At 44.0% G+C, this 19956-nt stretch overlaps 2 protein-coding genes across 5 annotated transcripts in view; one reads left to right on the top strand and one right to left on the bottom strand.

Moving 5' to 3' along the window:
* The first annotated feature begins 3113 nt into the window (after positions 1 to 3113).
* On the top strand, positions 3114 to 14342 carry XAB2 (XPA binding protein 2). Of its 2 annotated transcripts, none has more exons than XM_072149223.1 (19): positions 3114 to 3271; positions 3786 to 3934; positions 5379 to 5502; positions 5584 to 5781; positions 6399 to 6533; positions 6624 to 6788; positions 6882 to 7026; positions 7102 to 7253; positions 7958 to 8077; positions 8751 to 8882; positions 8972 to 9103; positions 9195 to 9308; positions 9387 to 9549; positions 9634 to 9824; positions 10327 to 10449; positions 10527 to 10707; positions 11682 to 11781; positions 11869 to 11972; positions 13199 to 14342. In XM_072149223.1, exons 1-19 carry the CDS (start codon positions 3248 to 3250, stop codon positions 13258 to 13260), a joined length of 2514 nt encoding a protein of 837 aa, XP_072005324.1. In that variant the 5' UTR covers positions 3114 to 3247; the 3' UTR covers positions 13261 to 14342. The 2 variants fall into 2 exon arrangements, with proteins under 2 accessions (XP_072005324.1, XP_072005323.1); XM_072149222.1 differs by having other exon boundaries at positions 11679 to 11781.
* A 653-nt stretch (positions 14343 to 14995) lies between these two features.
* CAMSAP3 (calmodulin regulated spectrin associated protein family member 3) overlaps positions 14996 to 19956 on the bottom strand; it is a 53330-nt gene continuing 48369 nt past the window's right edge. For all 3 annotated transcript variants that reach the window (XM_072149219.1, XM_072149220.1, XM_072149221.1), the window contains 7 exons: positions 18114 to 19953; positions 17854 to 17987; positions 17415 to 17647; positions 17224 to 17326; positions 17003 to 17121; positions 16634 to 16752; positions 14996 to 15546 (listed from right to left, as the gene is read on the bottom strand). In XM_072149219.1, the coding sequence (XP_072005320.1) occupies positions 15244 to 15546; positions 16634 to 16752; positions 17003 to 17121; positions 17224 to 17326; positions 17415 to 17647; positions 17854 to 17987; positions 18114 to 19953 (2851 nt within the window). In that variant the 3' untranslated portion in view covers positions 14996 to 15243. The remainder of the gene's footprint in view (positions 15547 to 16633; positions 16753 to 17002; positions 17122 to 17223; positions 17327 to 17414; positions 17648 to 17853; positions 17988 to 18113; positions 19954 to 19956) is intronic.

Genomic DNA, 19956 nt, shown 5'->3' with positions numbered 1-19956 from the left:
GATGAGAGATCCCTAGTCCTGTCGTTATGCTGTCCTCTCCATCTCCCCTGACATTTCTTATCCGAATTGCTGATTGATGCTGTGTACGTGGAAGATGTGCATTGTTATATGCATATTATACTGTACAATGTGCAGGACAGCATGTATATAATGGTGACATCCATTCTTTAGTGTGTCAGGTCGGATGCCGGGGTCCCCTGACACCGTGGGCCCCATATCAGCTGCTATGGCTGTTAACACTGTAGTTACGCTCCAGGGGGGCACACCCATGGGGAATATACGTAATGGGCAAACCTGTGTCTTACAAAGCTGTTGGGGCACACCTCTGGCTAATATACTCTTGGGGTAGACCTGTAGCTAATATAATTATGGGTAGACTATATTTACTACTGGGCCATAAGCTCACAAGTACTTGTGCATCACTCTGACCTCTTTTGACATCTCACAATTTAAAGGGAACCTATCAGCAAATTTTACCCCACTAAACTACTAGCCCTCTCAGGTAAGGAATGAAATGTCCTTTCTAGAATTCCCTCTTTTATGTGAAATTTCACACATCTACCTAACAAAAAAAAAACTCTCAGTCATCCCAAAGTGACAGATTAAGCAAAAATTCTTCAACTTTTCTCTGTGCCCTCTACGAGATGTAATCCCCCTCCATCCTTTCTTCAGGGAGGAATTAATATTCCGGAGATAGAAGTTAGCAGCAATTATTTAGGAGAGATATGAAAGAGGTCATGTTCCGAATTAGAGCCCTGGATATTGAATTATATCCTTGGCTATATCTGTTCTATTTTGACATTTTTCCATATTGTAAATTTGGTTCCAAACTAAGTAAAATCCTATGTCACATTATATCAGATGGAAACCCTCAGTTGGAGAAGTTATAGAACCTTAAAGGAAATCTACCACCAGGATGAAGGATTGTAAACCTTTCACACTTACATGCTGTGTGCCTCCTATGCTCTTCTTTTATCTTATAATTCCCTAATTTTTACAAAAAAAAGGCTTTAAAAATTATGCACATTTGTCTGAGGCTCATTTGCATAATTTTTACAGCCTTTTTTTTGTAAGAAAAGCAGATCCTGTCAGAGAGTGGATTGAAAATTGGAACAGATGGGAAAAATTCTCATATAAAATTTTACTTTAACACCTTACCGATGCGTCGGGTCCCGGTGCATGGAGGGTGCTCATGGGTGAGCCCTCTCCATAGCCAGTAAGTCTTTGCTGCATATTGAATAGACTTACCAGTAACAACCGCAATCCGCGCTAGCACCGATCGCGGGTGTCTTTTATCGCATGGGCGCCGCCATATTGACGAAGATCGTTGCTCCCTGTGACGTCATCAGGGAGTGGCGATCTGTTGCTATGACAGCCTCGGGTCTTCCGAAGACCATACTGTAGTATGGCAGTATATGGTAGGATCAATCAGACAACCTAGGGTTAAAGTACGCTAGGGGGTCTGAAAAATAGTAAAAATAAAAATTAAGAAAAAATTTTTAAAAAATTATAATAAAAAGAACTAAAAATTCAAATCACCCCCCCTTTACCTAGAACTGATATACCATATATACTCGAGTATAAGCCGAGGCCCCAAATTTTAGCACAAAAACCTGGCAAAACCTATATTTTTTACTCGAGTATAAGCCGAGTTTGGGGTTTCAGCACTTTTTTTGTGCTGAAAAACTAGGCTTATACTCGAGTATAAATACAATACTTAAAAAAGGGGGTTTGGGGGTGAAAGTGTATGGCCAATGACTAACCCCTCCAAAATAATACTACACACCTACAATACATGTGAAGAGTAAAAAATAATAACAAACACAATGGTAGAAAATGTAAACATTTATAAAATCCAATAAAGATTAAAAATAGCACATGGATAAATACAACACATCTATGGAGGAGTAACAAACAGAAAAAATATTATTACCCAATGCCCGGGTTTGAACAAGTTGCTATACTAATAAGCCCCTGCTCTACTTATAACCTGCTAGATATACTATACCAAAATGTGGAACGAAGTCTACAAAATACTATGTAAAGACGGACAAGCTAAACCTGGTTGTAAGCCAGGGATGAAGAAGGAAAATGTCTAATTGGAACAGTCAATAAACCAGCAGGGAACATAATGAATAAATACCAACCACGGACAAGGTAAAAACCAACCTGACACGTGTTTCGCCTATTACAGCTTCTTCACTCCCCCAGAAGAATCCTCTGATGGGCCATTCCGACACTGGCTGGACTCCAATGAAGGAGTAGAACCATCTCAAGGAGGATCAGAAGGAAATAGACAGCATGTCTGAATACTTATGACCATGTGATATTTCAGTTTTTCTTGTGTAATAATATTAGCAAAAATATCTACATTTCTGTTTTGTTTCTGTTAGGATAGGGAGCAGAGTGTTCATTAATGAACAAAAAAAATAGAACCTGCTGCAATGGGTGCAATGACACAGAGAGCGAAAAATGTAAAGGGGTCTGAGTAGTTTTGTTACCCACTGAATGTGTTTATTATTTTACTGTGGGGGTACAATAAAAGGGGAAGCTTCTGGGGCCGGGGCAAAATAAGAGGGGGAACAGCTGAGGGTTACAATGAGAAGTGGGGCTGCCGGGGAGGGGGTGTACAATATGAAGTGAAGCTGCTAAGAAGGCAAAATCTGAAGGGAAGCTGCTGGGGGGCACAATATGAGGGGGTGGTGCTGGGGGGCACAATATGAGGGATGAGCTGGGGGGAGGGGGCAAAATATCAGAGGGGCTACAATGTGACCTGAAGCTGGGGGGGCACAATGTGAGGGGAGATGGAGGCCACTAAGGGGGAAATGATACTGTATGGAGGTGGAGTAAAATGAGTGGTTCATGGAGAATTTTTTGGTCCGTTTTTTGGAGCCTTTGTTACAATGTGCAGTTATAGTAAATGACTTCTGTATTGTCTGCTTGGTCACTGCTATGTAAACACCCTAGTATTGTATAGAACTACTCCTCTCAGCATCCATCACTCCTCTATGACCCCCTCCTCCACACTGAGATCTTATTCTGAGTTTTGAATTTAGCGCATGCGTGTTCTTGACACCAGCGGGTCCATGCCCTCAAACAAAATGGCCCCCTGCTCATCGAAGCGTGGCGTAAGCTACGTACCGTACGTCCTTTACGTCAGCGACCTGTACAGAGGCGCGGTACGGGATTCCTGAAGGGACAATTCCCGGCAGTGACGTTGTAAACACGAGCCGCGGAGATCTCAAACATGCCGGAGCAGGAGATCGCGTTTGTAAGTGACTGAAGTGATAGGAGGCGGGGAGGGCAGTGTGTGTGGGGAGAGATAGCACTGGGGATTGCTGGGTGTTATAGTCCCTCTCTGTGTCTGTATTAGTCTTGGTTCTCTAACTTCCTGATGCGTTTGTTATCAAGTATTTATAAGATCTCTGCTTGCTTTTTTGTCACCTCTGTTCTTCTTGCTCCATTCAGAGGATATGATTGTATCACTGGGTTTGTTACAGTGTGTCAGTGTAGGATTATTTTAAGTTATCTTGTAACAACCTCCTGCTAATCAGGACAAGAAGCGCTGAGACCACCAGGACCCCCGCTGTGTAATGGGAGAGATGCTCTGCAGAGTCCCGGGGTCCCCCTTGTGCTCAGCACATACAGACCCCCATATCTTATTGATGTGCGGAGCCTTGGCCCATAGCGGATGGTTCTGTAGCTGTAGGAGATTATAGAAATGAGTGGAGATATTCTTGTGTTTGGGACTATGACAACACTTACTGACCTTCCCCTGTTTCCAGGAAGAAGATGACTTGCAGTTTGAGGAGGAGATCCTGCGCAATCCCTACTCTGTCAAGTGTTGGATGCGATACATTGAATCCAAGCTCTCCGCCCCGGCGCATATACTCAACCTCATCTATGAGCGAGCACTTAAGGAGCTTCCGGGGAGGTGAGTGGAACTGACACCGCCTCCAGAACCAGGGCTGGTGACTGTGTATAAGGCTATGCTCACTTACCGCTTTATAACAGTGATACCTGGTTATCTAATTATTGCACACTAGGTATATTCCCATCTTGATGGAGCCTTCCCTACACATTTGTATATGCTCCCTTCTTGCCCAGAAAGCTCCCGGTGTATACACTGTATTTGTCCTTGGCTTCCCGTTTGCCTTTGTCTGCTCAGTATATGTCGTGTCCAGGAGGAAGCACAGGATAGAATAGTGTTGTGGCCTGCACCGTGTCATCCTACACTGCTATAAAACGAAGTATACGCTCAGCAGAGGCCTTGAGAGGCTATATATATATGTATACTGTATGAATTTACCCAGTGATGTAACTGTCCATATAAGGACACTCAAAATCCATCATAATTAACCAGGGACATTACTCATAGATCCAGGCTCCGTGACTGTGGTAATCTTCTTATATTTGTTATCCATGGCCTCCTTCCTTCTAAAATCAACTTTTATAATTATGCTAATGAGGCTGAATGGCTCTGGTGGGTGTTACCAGAGTCCCTCTGTGCTGTAGCTTCTTAGGCTGTTACATTGAGAAACCATGTCTCCCTTTCCTCTGCACATCTTGCTGTTGCCTGTGAATCTGCGGTATTATGAGTAAGTGCCCCTGGTTTATAATGATGGATTTGGATGCGCTTACTGTGGTTTACGTTGCTGCCATTTTTAAACGGAACCTGACACCAGGGACCTCATTTTCACCAAAGACAGGTTGCAAAAGTCCATCACAGCTGCAGTGCAAATATGTATTTCTGCCTTTTCTAAGCATTTGCATTACAATATAATTGTGTGTTATAACTTATCTTGCACCCTGACAAAATCCGCTATGTAGTCCCAGGGGTTGGGCTTTGGTTTGGATGCAGACTGTTCTGCAGACTGCTTAGCTCTCAGCCCCCACCTTTGTGCTCCTGTACAGCTCCTCCCTCCCCTACTGATGTCAGGCTCCCTCACAGTGTAGTGACCTAAGGGAGGAGCTGTAAGGTAGCACAAAGGTGGGGGATGAGGAGTTTGTTGTTTTTTGAAATGCATCCAAACCAAAGCCCAACCCCTGGGACATAATAGAGGATTCTGTCATGGTTTAAGTTAAGTTATCTCACACTTATATTGTAAGGCAAATGCTTAGAAAAGGCTCAAAGACATTTTTGCACTGCAGGTGTGATGGGCTACTGTAACCTGTCTTTAGTGAAAATTAAGTCCCTGGTGACAGTTTCCCTTTCATAATACATTGGGGATCTGCCCAAAGTATCGTTACAATGGAGGCTGGGATGTGAACATCGCCTTAGGTGGTTTCATGCTGTCGGTATAGTGTATGCCCAGGCAGATCCTATATTACATATGATATATAAGGTATATCATTATCTACACGGCTCTCTCCTCCAGCTATAAGTTGTGGTACGCCTATCTGAAGCAGCGCAGGAAGCAGGTGAAGAGGAGATGCATCACGGACCTGGCCTTCGAGGAGGTGAATAATTGCCATGAGAGAGCCCTGGTCTTCATGCACAAGGTACAGACTATATATGATCTCTGCATCTGCCTGCACGCTGCCCGGTCTCTCCTCTAATAATGTGATGTCTTCTTCCATCAGATGCCCCGGATTTGGCTGGACTACTGCCAGTTCCTCATGGACCAGTGTAAAATAACCCGTAGCAGGAGGACATTTGATCGGGCTCTGCGCGCCCTTCCTATCACTCAGCATTATCGCATCTGGCCTCTGTACTTGCGCTTTGTCCGCGCGCACTCCCTGCCTGAAACGGCTGTCAGGGTCTACAGGAGGTACCTGAAGGTAGGTGTCTGTCAGCTAATGGCACATGATCTAACTGTCCAGACTGAGAAATGTGGTGCTGCTATAAACTCATGGCAAGTACCACCATTATCTTAGAGTAATATACTCTGCATTTACACACTCATATTGGGGAGAAGCGGATGATATTATCATGTGACTGTGGTCTCTGGTAGGGGGATGTATTGGGGGAAAGTTAACACCAAAGTCTTCAAGTTGCGTGTATCGGCCAAATGACTGGGTCAGCGCGTCTCCAAAATGGCAGGTCTTGTGACATGTTCCCTGTGTGTGTAAATATCTACCAAAAGTGGTGCAAGGAAGGAAATTTCCAGATATAGGAAGGTGAATTGGCAACGGGGTCAATGGTTACCCATTGGTCGCTCCCTCATCTGGTCACAATGCACAGAACTACAGCATGTTAGATTGTTAAAGAGGCCAGTGGAGTCCATGGTGTGGCAGGCCAGAGGACATTTAGTGACATAGGACCCTACATAGTATTAGGTAGGTGGTCCTAATCTTATGGCTGTTAAGTATGTTTCAAGATAAGTAAGAAACATTTCTGTTCTCCTTCAGATTTTTCATGTTGTTGTTATTACTAACATATTTCTCCTTCATCACAGCTGTGTCCGGAGAATGCGGAGGAATACATAGAATATCTGCGGTCTGTGGACAGATTGGATGAAGCAGCCTCCAGGTTAGCCACCATTGTAAACCAAGACGACTTTGTATCAAAGGAAGGAAAATCCAATTATCAGGTGAGTGTGAAAAGCGGAGACTGAGACCTTGTAGCCGGTAACCAGTTTGTTGCAGCCATTATCTGTTGACTGCTGTTCTCTCCACTGCAGCTATGGCAGGAGCTTTGTACCCTCCTGTCCCAGCACCCGAGCTCTATCCGCTCCCTTGACTCCGGAGCAATCATTCGAGGCGGCTTGACACGTTTTACAGACCAGAGAGGCAAGTTGTGGTGTGCACTGGCCGAATATCACACACGCAGTGGCCATTTTGAGAAGGTAACCGGACCTGACATGTCTCTTCATCACCTCCATGCCTGTCCTGTTGTTGTGTTCTACGCATTTTTGGTTATTACATTCTCTCCCTCCAAGGCTCGTGATGTCTACGAGGAGGCAATTCAGACTGTCACCACCGTACGAGACTTTACCCAAGTCTTCGACAGTTACGCTCAGTTTGAAGAGAGCATCATTGCTGCCAAGATGGAGACAGTCAGTGAGATGGGGAAAGAAGAGGAGGGTAAGAATTCACATGATCTTTGTTATTTCGCCTCTGATCTTCAGTCTCCTCATATTGTACCTTGTATCTTGTTAGATGACCTAGACCTTGAGCTGCGATTGGCTCGCTTTGAGCAGCTGATGGAGCGGAGACCTCTTTTACTTAATGCTGTGTTACTGCGACAGAACCCACACAATATTCACGAGTGGCACAAGCGGGTGCAGCTGTATGAAGGCAAGCCACGAGAGGTGAGTCTAAGGCTGGTGTGTGATCAGTACAGTAGCACTCTTAAGCATTTTGGGTGCCTGTTACATAATTCACTTTCCTGTTTACATGGCTGTGGCCGACCCAAGAACCATTATAAGTTCTAGAAACTCTGTATGTGTAGTGGTTATATTTCCTGGACTGAACACTGTGCAGGGAGAAGGACTAAGAGCTTTATTGCCTATGGTTATAAACGTCACTATCTATAGGACTGCGTTACTCTACTGAAAACATGTTCCAGGGCCTTGCACAGTGTTCAATCCAGGAAATTTATGCAGCTTTTGCACCCTGATTCTTAAAAGGAATTGTACAGGATTCCAAAAACACATTTACATTTTTTTTTCCAGCAGCGCCACACCTGTCAGCAGCCTGCACATGTTATTACAGCAGACACGTTATTATTACTGCAGACATAGCCCAGAAATGAGTCTCTTAGCTGCCATGTTTTATTAAATCTTGTTTATCTCCCTTTTTTAAGGGTTTTTTTTTTTGGTTTCTTAAAGCATCACTCCAGTCATTGAATAATACATGGCGCAGGAGCAGGAATTATTTTCATTGTATTCCTAGAACCTTGCTAGACCCTAGAGTCCTGCTTCAAGGCCCTGCACAAAGTATAATTCAATGAATCGGCTGTGACTGGAGTGTTCCTTTAACATTTCTAGTTTTTAATTGTATTTCTGCTCTCTAGATCATTAACACCTACACAGAGGCTGTTCAGACAGTGAACCCAGCAAAGGCTACAGGAAAACCGCACACATTGTGGGTGTCATTCGCCAAGTTTTACGAGGACAATGGACAGATTGATGATGTAAGTCATTTTGCGGGTTTAATGTTTTTTTTTTTTTTTTTCTTTTGATGGAGATTTCTGTCCTGTTCTGTGGTGGGGCCTACACCCAAGATGCCAGGCCCCTTAGCATCGTGTGCTTGCTTCCTGCAGTGATGTTACCCCAATCCTAGATGATTAACCGGTCAGATACTGTGGTTAATAGTGACTGCGACATCTGAGTGGCTAGTAAGAGAATGGGGTTAGCTCTGACTATCAATTGTGGGGGTGCCAGTAAAATGCCATGTCAGCTAAGCTCCTTGGTGGGTTCACCAAGACCTGGTAACATGTGAGGCACAATGCTTTACAAGAATAGAACATAAGTACTGGCTTAAGTGGTATTCACAATTGTAAAATGATAGCATACATCACTACATTGGGATTAGAGGGGTATCAACCTTTGGATTCAGCATTGATCCTGTTAATAAAGGTTCTACGTTTTTTACCTTGTTGCTTTATATCCCCTTCACTATTTCCCTGTACAAGAGGATTACAATGCTAGTGACGGAGGCTGGCCTCAGTTCATGTCCAAGCCTGCCATTGTGGCCAGTTGTTGTAGTATCAGAACTGAAGCCTGAGCTTGTTGAACTGATTAGATGATGACTATTTCCAGTTTTTATTCCATACGTGGTCACGTTGACGCTTGATTTCCTTCCAGGCCCGGGCGATCCTGCAGAGAGCGACGCAGGTGCAGTACACACATGTGGATGACTTGGCCTCGGTTTGGTGCCAGTTTGGCGAGATGGAGCTGAGACATGAGAATTACGAGGAGGCGCTAAAAATATTGAGGGTACGGATCTTTGAGCAATGTAGACTTCCTCAGAGTTACGTCAGTTTGTTTCCAGTGTATACTAATCTGCGCTATGTATTTTCTCATAGAAAGCCACGGCGGTACCTGCACGGAAAGCTGAGTACTTTGATGCCTCTGAGCCAGTGCAGAACAGATTGTATAAGTCCCTTAAGGTGTGGTCCATGCTGGCTGACCTAGAGGAAAGTCTGGGCACTTTCAAGGTAAGATTAATACCATGAAATGTATGAAGATATCTAGAACTAATCCAAGACCTGTCTGTAATCTGCTACTAATCTCTGTCTGTACCCACAGTCTACTAAGGCGGTATATGATCGCATAATAGACCTCCGAATAGCCACACCACAAATCATCATCAACTACGCCCTCTTCTTGGAAGAACACAACTACTTTGAAGAAAGTTTTAAGGTAGATGGAATTTTTTTTGCGTGTACATTGTCGCCTCTTATGATGGTCCTGTTAACCACAATGCCGCTTTCTCACCAGGCCTATGAGCGCGGCATCGCCCTGTTCCGGTGGCCCAACGTGTATGACATCTGGAGCACTTACCTGTCTAAGTTTATCGCACGTTATGGAGGGAAGAAACTGGAAAGAGCTCGGGATCTATTTGAACAGGCCTTGGATGGTTGTCCTCGAAAGTTTGCAAAAAGTTTGTATAGCAAAGTCTGATTCTAAGTTGGATGGAGAAGAGTTATTAGTGTAGTCACTGACCATTGCTTCTTTCTCCTGATAGATATATTCTTACTGTATGCCAAGCTGGAGGAGGAGCATGGCCTGGCCCGGCACGCCATGGCTCTGTATGAGCGAGCCACACAGGCAGTGGAGCCAGGAGAGCAGTATGAGATGTTCAACATTTACATTAAGAGGGCGGCTGAAATATATGGCGTCACACACACCCGCAGCATTTATGAGAAGGCTATAGAGGTACGGGCTGCTAGGTTTCCAGGGCATAATTCTGAATATTGCATAATATGAATGAGGGAATTCCATCTGAACTAAATGGGTATAGTAAACTTTCCTTAAATAACATTAATACCTGGTCTAGTATAGCACCAGTATGATCAAGCAGATGTCTGCGTATATTTCTCCATGTCACAAGTGGGACAAGCAGTAATTTGTCACCCATAGAGGTCTATGAGGCCTTACTGTGGCCCAGTAAACTTCTGTTTGCACATGGCACGGTTCATATGATTCCGTATGTATTCCATTAAATTCCGTATGTATTCCATTAAATTCCGTATGTATTCCATAAGATTCCAAAGATTCCATATGTATGGCGTTATTATCCATCTATCTATTAGCTGGTTATCCATACATCTCCATGCACGTGAGGTTTGAAGTTCTGGTACCAGAGGTTTATATATCTGTGCTCTAAAGGACCTATAGACAAGGTAAATTGTACATGATTCTGCCATTCTCTCTTCAGATTTTAGCAGATGACCATGCCCGGGAGATGTGTCTACGGTTTGCTGACATGGAGTGTAAGTTAGGAGAGATTGATCGCGCCCGCGCTGTGTACTCCTACTGCTCTCAGATGTGTGATCCGCGGGTGAGTGCTGGTGTTGTATGTCGGATTTCATCTTGTATAAAGGGACGTGGTGTAAGCATAAGTTTTCCTCATTCCAGCTGACATCAGGGTTTTGGCAGACCTGGAGGGATTTCGAGGTACGGCACGGTAATGAGGACACGCTGCGTGAGATGCTGAGGGTGAAGCGCAGCGTGCAAGCCAAGTACAACACACAGGGCACTTTCCTTGTGTCTCAGAGGTTAAGGGCTGAAGGAGGAGGAGCTAATGACGATGGCAAAGGTAAGAACACTGCGCTATATAAAGATCTAAGGATCCTGCGTGTCTAGTACTTAGCAGGAAGCCATGACACATGAACCACAAGATATTCCCTACATTATCCACCTCTCCTGTATTAGCTCTACTTTCTTAAAAAGAAATGTGTCACTAAAAAAGGGAATTGTTTTAAATATGAATATAAATTAGCGTCTTTTTTTTATTTTGCTGTTTCACATTTGAGGCAATATTTAAAGAACATCTACCACCAGGATGTTGGATTGTAAATCGAGCACACCGACATACACACTTATGTGTATGTATGTGTAGGTACACAGCAGTATGTCAGTGTGCTTGGTTTACAATCCTACATCCTGGTGCTAGATGTCATTTAATGTGATGGAAATCCTCTTGAATATTTCCCATATTGACCACCAGATGGCGCTTCAGCTATGTACTTTAACCATGCACACAAATTCCCCCATGTGGTGTATTCTATCATTCGCTGGTGCTTTGTGCGCTGCCCTTCCCCACGCCGGATACAGTGAGGTGCTCCGGCCTCCGGATATGTCCGGCAGGTGCATGTGCTGCTGAGAATTCGGCTGTAGCCTCTGTCTGGTCCTGACGCACTTTAGCATCCGCTTGGCATAGAAGTGGCATAAGAGGGCAGACGGCTGCTGTACACCAGGAATTGAGACTATTTTGGAGAAATAATAGCGTACGAGCTGTGTTCAATCCTCCGCCCATAGGGTCCTATGCTGAGGCAATCGGCATGACCTCTGACATCATGATGAGTGGAAGGCAGTTGTTGGGAGTTGTCTGTACTGATCTGCAATCACCAGAATATGTAGTTTTTGTTCCTCTGGTTTCAGGAGAACACAGAACTCTCCTCTCCCCAGCCATGACATTACCGTGTAAACAGCATGGGGAATATATTCCCCTGATGTATCACAGCGCACACTCTATCCTGCTGACCTCTATCCCTGTTGTCTCCTAAGAAGCAGCTGATGAGATGCAGGCTCTGGAGCAAAGAGCGGCCGTGGTGGCGGCGGAGGCCGAGAAGGATAAACCGCAAATGAAGGAGAAGATCCTCTTTGTCAGGTCTGTAGCTCCAGGATGCAGCATTCACCCTCACAGCCTGTGTTCCCCTTGTCTATATTTCATGACATGTTTTCTCTCCATGAGCAGGTCTGACGCCTCCCGCACAGAGTTGGCAGAGCTGACGCTCCAGAACAATCCAGACGAGATCAACATAGGAGATGAGGATTCGGAAGAGGACATGGAGCCTGATGGTAAGTGACAAGGTTTAGGATATATTCTCAGGTGGCAGAGAGTGAAACCCTGTTCTATTGTACTGGGGTTGTTTCTGCAGCTTGTATGGACCTCTGCAACAAACCTGGTGTCGTATACACCGGCCAGTAATCTGCCATAAGATAGTGGGACCACTTGTTCCTGATCATTGGCCCATATAAAAGATCCTGCAAGCTGCTAAATAAAATGTGTCAGGTGCTAGCATCTATTGCAGTGTTCACCTATTCAAGTCGTGGTAATAGGTGGGTGCTGTGCTCAGCAATTTTTGACAATCCCATTAAATGGAACGGCAGGACGCGTACTCTACCTGCCATTCCACCTATTGGTGTGAACATGTCCTCCATTATCTTAGTTGCAGGGGTCCTAGTAGTCAGACTCGCACCTAATTATCGCCTATCCTGGGGATAACCTATGCAGTTACCTTAAAGGGACCACAGCCATCCTTCTGTACTAAGATTGATGGCTGCCTCAGTTTGTAAAAGCTCTAGTATCTAGTAAAAACCCATATGATATATGTAGAATACGGCAGGAGCTCGGCTGTCAGAGACCACCAGCCAGGCCTGGAGTGAGAGCAGAAGATGTATGTAGCACAGCTTCAGTCTTCTCTTGCATAATACATAGGACTCAGTGGAGGGCATGGATGTTGTACTGTAGTACGAGCTGTCGTTTGACTAAGGCTGCATTCTCATTGACGTGTGTCCACCGTACCGTAGCACGGCAGGCACTCGTCGGCGCTGGGGGAAGGAGGGGGTGTGGTGAACGCTGGTCAACCCCGCCACTCTCCGTAGTGGAACATGGGGCACAGTGGCGTATTCCGGGAAGAGATAGGACACGTAGGACGCCATGCACCCTTTGCCGTCTATGGGGGATGTATATAGGCTGAATATATGTCCCCCATACAGCAGTATGAATGCAGCCCAAGTTAGGACTCTAACCCCTTAGTGAATGTTGCATTTAAGAAATGGTGTGTAATCCTAGGCACCTGAAATTTCCTAGGTTACTTTTTAAAGAATATTAGGTCTCTGTTGTGGCATATACTTCCAAATCTCGTTGAGCCTATATAGGTTCCCACGCCTTTGATGGAGAAAGATCTATACTCTTCTTCCCATTATATCCAACAGCGACATTAATATAGATTGATACAAATTGGTAAAAACCCAGCTGAGAGCCATTGAATAATTACAATACTGTTCCATTCCTTTCACAGAGGTGCAGCTCGAACAGAAGTCCGTCCCTTCTTCGGTTTTCTCTGGACTTGCCGATGACTAAACCCTCCATCACCAATTTAGGACCATTAAATAAAAAGACAAAAACGCCAAACTTTTCATTCTCATTGATTGTTTTTATATACAAATAATTGCAAAATCATTTAATATAGATATTTATAATAAATCTGTATGTATATTATAAATACATGTGGCGGCCGGGGGGGTGGGTAGCTTGTCATCAGCTATGGAGTCCAGACTCGCTGAGACCTGTGCCACCTCCAGTTCATCCATGTTCTCTGTAGTATGTTTATAAATAGAGGATGATGCGCATTGTTTCAGTTCTGTGGGGGTGTGACCTTAGTCCGCAGGGGCAGGGCTTAGCTCTTAATAAGAATGATGAATGTGTTGTAGATATTCTCCTGCCAAAAAGTGAAAAATTATTCTGAACCCTTCACTACACCAACCTTACAGCTGTGATACGTGTCTAAGCAATAAAGTACAGGGAAGTTTTTTAAGTTTGTATATGTCCAAGCAGCATAATAAAAAAAAAAAATTTTATTCAGTGTTCTAGTAATACAAGAAAGCCCACCCAATGTATTACAATGTGTGCTTGTGTAGCGTACAGCTACCCTCCTGGAACTTATATACCATCATTGTGCTGAATATAGGGATGCAAAACTGTAAAAATGGGTCTGATTGAGAAGCAAATTGTTTTGGCTGGTTGAAAAACCACAAGTCTCATCGTTCTGGGGGTGCAACTGGATTTCTACTTTGCATAAGTAGCGAGAGTATGCAGATTGGAGGATAAGGGCCTTGTTTTAAGGACTATTTCATTAGCCGCTTCAGTGGAGGTGGCTCAGTAGGTACATGCACCATGTTTGCAGACCTAAACCAGACTATATAGAGAACCATGAGGTGACCGACCAGTAAAGTTATTAGAAAGAAAATGGATTCGCCTAAAGGGACAGAACATTTGCAACCCATAAATTCATTCCCCACCACAATTCATACATATAAACAGCTTCAATCCAGGTCATGGACCCCCAGATATTAAGAATATACAAACTATGTACATTTTCTTTAAAGACCAGAAAAAAAAAAAGAATTCTCCACCTAGGGGCTAGAACGTCACCAACATTCGCCTTTTTTACGTCAAATTCAGGGGCACCTAGGCTACTAGGTACCAGCCCCTGTAACTTAGGATTTATTAAAACAAATATATAACAAAAAAAAAAAAAAAAAGAATAGGTTGACTTAACAACAACAAAAAAAAAATAAACCCTTCCTACGTGAAGCGCTCCAAAAGCGTGATGTAAGCAAGCACAGATACAAGACTAGGGCAATTCATTGAGCACTGGACATGCTACACAACACTGAACCATAAGCTATCAGTGGAGCCGTATAAGAGATGAAGGGCAATCGTTAGAGGCAGTGGATACCCACCATGGGTGCAGGTCATAACAGGCAGTGAAATAATGTGAAGGGCAGTAAACAATTGTGAACAAAAAAAACCTGTGGTCGGAGAAGCCGTGCAACAAAGCCAGCAGAAACTAGTCAACCACAAGTCATGGATTTATCAGCAGGTGAGCAAACAGAAGATGATACAGACCAAGAACGTAAAAAAAAAAAAAGCTCCGGCCAGCTTCAAGTGCAGATACATCTGCCATTCTGTGGAAGGCACCGATGCAAAAACTGATGTGGACTACAGTAAGAGATGTGGCACCAAGTTAACGGAAGGCACCAGCTTGGCACGTTATCGAGGTTGGAAAAGAATGTAACAAGACATCTTGTGTTGAAAAAGGTGGAAGCTACTGAGCCTACATTCATAAACCTCATGACACCAGTCAAGTGCAATGGTCATCGGTTTAGATCGTAGCTTATACAACCATTGCCTAGATCGGAGAAGACCTACCTGACCTACACTATGGACCCAAGTTCCCTCACCAGTGTCCTCAAAGTTAAAACCCACTGGGGTTCAAATTAAAAAGCCTTAGAAGTAAAAGGATAAGCTGAAATAATTTGGTAAAAATCCCACGGTGGATATTCATTTAGGAGTACTGGCTTTTTTGGGAGTTGTGGGCCTTTTGCTCTGCCAGAGATGACCTTGGATGGTGAAGGCGTCAACGCTCATGGACATGGTCTTGCTGGGTATCTGAGTGAATCGTTTGCGGTCAGAACTGTACTTGTAGATTTCTTCCACCATGGACAGACTAATAGATCGTGGGCCGTAACCCGCCAGGCGAGTAAGTTCATCAGTCTCCGACGAAAAGGTATAAACAGCTCGAAACTGGCAACTGCTGTCACGGAACAGGATGAGAAAATGGTTGGCTTGGCTCTTCTCCATATCCTAGGAAAGAGAAAATAAGAATTTGATATTTTCCAGGTCATGATTTCAGTCTCGCTATGTCAGACTGCTACCAAGATGAGAGGCCAAACCACTTAATAAAGCCACCAACCATCTGGTGTCCACCACCTATGTAATACGCACAACCCCCAAGGGAACCATCCATAAAAAAATTAACAGGTTTGGCTCTTCTTGGGCACAGTTCTTTAATAAATAATAGCACATGATTATAACTAACGCAGTGTATTAGGCACATTTTGGATGTTCACAATTTAAAGCTCGAAGTGACCTAAATACTTCTAAACAAGTATGCACATTTTTAATTATCCCGCAAATTAGCACCTCCTGCAAAGACATCACAGCAACAGGAAACCAGGTCATCGGAAATCTAGGCCAACAAAACGCTCAACAGGGTTGGTTACCAATTCTAACCTGGGATGAGCGGAGTAGGTTGGTGGATATAGAATTGCTACCATTACCACGATCTTCCAATACTTAGCAATCTACAACTCTCTGCAACCCTTGATTACATTCTGAGGGCATATCTACTCTCTACCAGTGCTGCAGATCACTGGATCTCCCGCAACAATAAAGGATTTAGTTTCACATTGACATTGGTGCTCAGCTTTTATTGCACATCAGTTGCATTTGTCTCCATTGCACCTCCGTAAAAAAAACTGGACATTGCTTTGAAAACATCACACCTGGTTTTCCAGCCTCATCAGTAAAAATAAAACAAAGGTTTTATCAGTTTTTTTTGCGGACCCATAGACTTCCATTGCCTTTGTGATGAAATAAAAAAATATAAAAATATAAAAATAGGTAAAAATAGGACCAATGCCGTGTATTAAGCAGCTTTTGGATGTTCTCAATTAAGGCTGAAAGTGACCAAAATACTTAATTTTTTTCCACCGACAACAGATTAGCGAAAATACAAGCCAATGTGAAAACAATGTTTTTGAGAAGCATCCGGGGAAATCACTGAACCACGGACATGAAAAACAACGTCAATGTAAAAGAGCCCTTACATGGATGTATTATCGGGTGACCATGCAATAATTCTGGACAAAATCGATCCATATCCACTCACCTCTAGCACTTTGCTCTTTTGCGGTTCATTGACTTTGCCGGCAAGGCAGCAGTGGGACAATGCGTTGTGGATGATAAATTTGTTTGATTTTGCACTTGGTTCTTTGTACAGACGCGGTCCTGGAATTATAAAGCAAATAATTTAAGAAGAAATTTTTACATTGTCTCTGTCATAACCGGGGCAGCCATATTCTTAAATTATCTACTCAACAAACATGGATTTCCTAATTTTCTATTTCCATCCTTGCACAGACACTTACTCTACAGATAAGTCGGTCTATGTCATATTTGAAAACATGATTGACCTATCCTTTCCCCTTTGGGGGTTAGACAAGAAGTCAGGGAAATTAGCTATGGGGAAGGAGATTACCTGTATACTCTGGAATGGAGGCTGGAGATGATGCAGTAGAACCGGTATCCCAATCCTTGTCTCCATTCTGTGTGAATAGACCCCGACTGGGAGACACAAGTCCGGAGGGGGAGACCGCTCTGATGGGAACAAAACCACAAGGAAGGATATAAGAATATTAAGGATATCTTTACAATTAATGTCTTTCTATAGCAATTTCTGTAGATGGATGAAGTCCATACCTTGGTGATCGAGGTGATTTTTTCATTGTTCCGCTACCATTGTCGTTACCCACAGTAGACAGGGACATAGTGGACTGAGAATAGACCTTACTCAATTTGGAACCTAAAAATCAAGTCAAAGAAAGTCACTTCTATCCTTTTCAACAATATTAACAGATATTAGGACCAGATTCAATCGTAGACAATCTTACCCAACAATCCCCTCACAGGACTTCTGGAAATAACAGAGTCATCATGGAAGACTGTCTTGGGGCGAGGTTTTTTAACAGCCCTCACGGTCATGGGCTTCTGTCGAAGGACTTTATCCAGATCTTCCATAATCTTTAGCTGATGTCGCCGCTGGTATTCTTGCCTGGTGAAGTCCCCTCGGCGCTGCACGGTTTCCTCTTCTTTTTGTTGCTGCTCTTCTTGCTGTTGCTGTCGACTAGAAAAAAAAAAAAAAAGTAAAAAAACATCAGCAGATAATTTTGAAACCGTTTCCCCTGCTCACCCCATTCCTTCATAGTGATCAGGGCAGCAAATACAGAGATCTGTAAGCCCAAATCTATACCAATACCAAATCTGGCACTACCCGACCTCCCATACCCTTCTTTCACCCATTCAGGGGGGAAGTAACAACTCTGCCCTTACACGGCCTCCTCTTTCTTTTCTTTTTCCTCCTCTTGCCATTGCTTCCTTTTCCGTGCCTCCTCTACTCTCTTCTGTTGTTTCTCCAGCAAAGCCGCCCGCCTCTGTGCCATCTCATCCTCTGTCCGCTCCTCACCCTGAAGACAGGAAATAATTACAAATTAATTTACTTCATCTCCGGAAAGGATAAAGAAAAGTTTAAGCAAACCAAAAAGTCATGGAAATACAAATGGCCATAGTACAGGTGCACTTGATTTCCTTACCTTAAAGAAGAATCCAACCCCTCTCTGCAATCCTCCTTCCTCCCCTGGAGTTCCTTCTAAGGAGTCCATTCCATCTACTTCGGCATCTTCGGTGGGTTGTAGTTCAGCTAATGGGATTTCAATCAAACTACTGCGTTTTGATTCCTTATCATCCCCAAGCAAGGACCCAACACCACTGCTTTGAGGAACCACTGAAGCCACAGGACGTGAATTTCCATGAACCTCATAAGTCGCTTGAGGTTCCTCATTTTCATTCTCTTCATCTGCAAAATGTATGGAGGACCTTGTCTGGACTGGGACTTTGCTGGGAGAGAATTTACGCAAGTGAGGTATGGTGTCCACATTCTGCGGAGGTGTGAGTACTCTATTAAGAGGTGGAATCTTAAGCTCAACCGGACGAGTATTTTTAGGACTCTTGGGTACAACTGGTTGTACCTGCAGCGACCTTCTGGTGTTGGGCTGGGGAGATTTTGGAGCCATACGTGAAGGTGACTGTGAAGGGGATGCTGGGGAGGAACGAGGAGTTTGGATCTCCCTCGTAAGTCTAGTAGGGGGTGATGACTTTGGTCGATGGGCTGGAGGTGAGGACTTTGCGGCTGGTATTACCCACGCTTTACTTTCTTTTTTCATTAGCTTGTCCTGTTGGTCTGACAGTCTTTTCATGTCAGACTGCAGAGAGGATAGTGCAGAATTCAGCTTTGCTACTGCTCGGTTGTACTCGCCAAGATTATCCTCTAGTCCTGCTTTCGTCACATCTGGAGAAAAGCTCACTTGTTTCTCACTACGACTTTTTACAGTCTCAGGCGTCTTTCCATTATTTTTCTCTTCTACTTCACTTAGTTTCTTAAGTTTTTCATCTTCATTTTCTTTTGGAAGTCCCTCATCTGGAGACAACTTCAAATCGTCCAAACCTTCATCATCTCCGTCCTCTTCGCCATCCCTCTTTTTTAACTGGAGGAAGGCACTCTTCCCAAGACGTTGTCGATGCTTTGCAAATATAGCTTCTATTCTTTTTTTCTGGGCCTCAATAGCCCTTCTTTTTTCTTCAAGCCTAGCTCCAAGCTGGTTCATCTCAGAGTTCAAGGCTGGGCTCTTAACCGGGGACTCTTCAGCTTTTTGTGCCCATGTGGTTGTATTAGGAGAGTTAATAGGTACTGAAGATGGGGAACCATCTGAGTTAACTTTGGCATCAAGTTTCTTCTTGCGTTCTGCAAAACTTGTCATCTTTGCACTTGACCCGGCAGAGGAATCAGCTTGGGAACTGAGTGAGCTTCGGCTGGATTCTTGAGTATGCCTGGTTTCCTCTGCATCAGAATCTAGGCTATTATCACGAAGAACAGAGTCATCATCTCTAGACAGCCTTCTAGAACCATCATGAGTCCTGTAGACACCCAAATTTGGAACAGGCTCCTCTTCCACTTTAGATGGCTTAGATTCCTCTGGTGAGTGAAGATAGAAACCATCTGGCGCCCCCTCTGGGAGTAGCCTAGTTTCAGAACTATGAATAATCTGCAAAGCTTCTTCAATGGTTGGGAGATCACTCTGTGTTCCTTGTCCACCACTTGGTTTCTCCTGAACCTGCAGGTCATTTGTTCCTTTCCCAGTCAATGGGACTTTTTTAAAGTTGCGAGGTTGCATTGAAAATTCTGCTGCATCCTCAGGAGGGGTATAGGTAGCTCTTGTAACACAGTTTGGTGAGGATGGAGCATATACTGGTGGAGGAGTTAGGCTGTCAGAGCTGACAGAGCGAAGAATGTTTACAGGGTTCCCCATTACAATGTCAACGTCACTGTCGAGACCAAATGGTATACTAAAAGAGACTGCTTGGGACAGAGGATGACTA

The sequence above is a fragment of the Engystomops pustulosus genome, chromosome 4 (assembly GCF_040894005.1).
Source record: "Engystomops pustulosus chromosome 4, aEngPut4.maternal, whole genome shotgun sequence".
Classification (NCBI taxonomy): domain Eukaryota; kingdom Metazoa; phylum Chordata; class Amphibia; order Anura; family Leptodactylidae; genus Engystomops; species Engystomops pustulosus.
The sequence above is the reverse complement of the archived record's forward strand: the minus strand, read 5'-3'. Positions and strand labels throughout refer to the sequence as shown.

Bases quoted from the DNA above. Each gene is read 5' to 3' on its own strand.
- XAB2 (XM_072149222.1), top strand. From the start codon at position 3,248: ATGCCGGAGCAGGAGATCGCGTTT. The intron at 5,782-6,398 runs GTAGGTGTCTGT...CCTTCATCACAG, and splicing joins TCTACAGGAGGTACCTGAAG to CTGTGTCCGGAGAATGCGGA. The intron at 7,027-7,101 runs GTAAGAATTCAC...GTATCTTGTTAG, and splicing joins GATGGGGAAAGAAGAGGAGG to ATGACCTAGACCTTGAGCTG.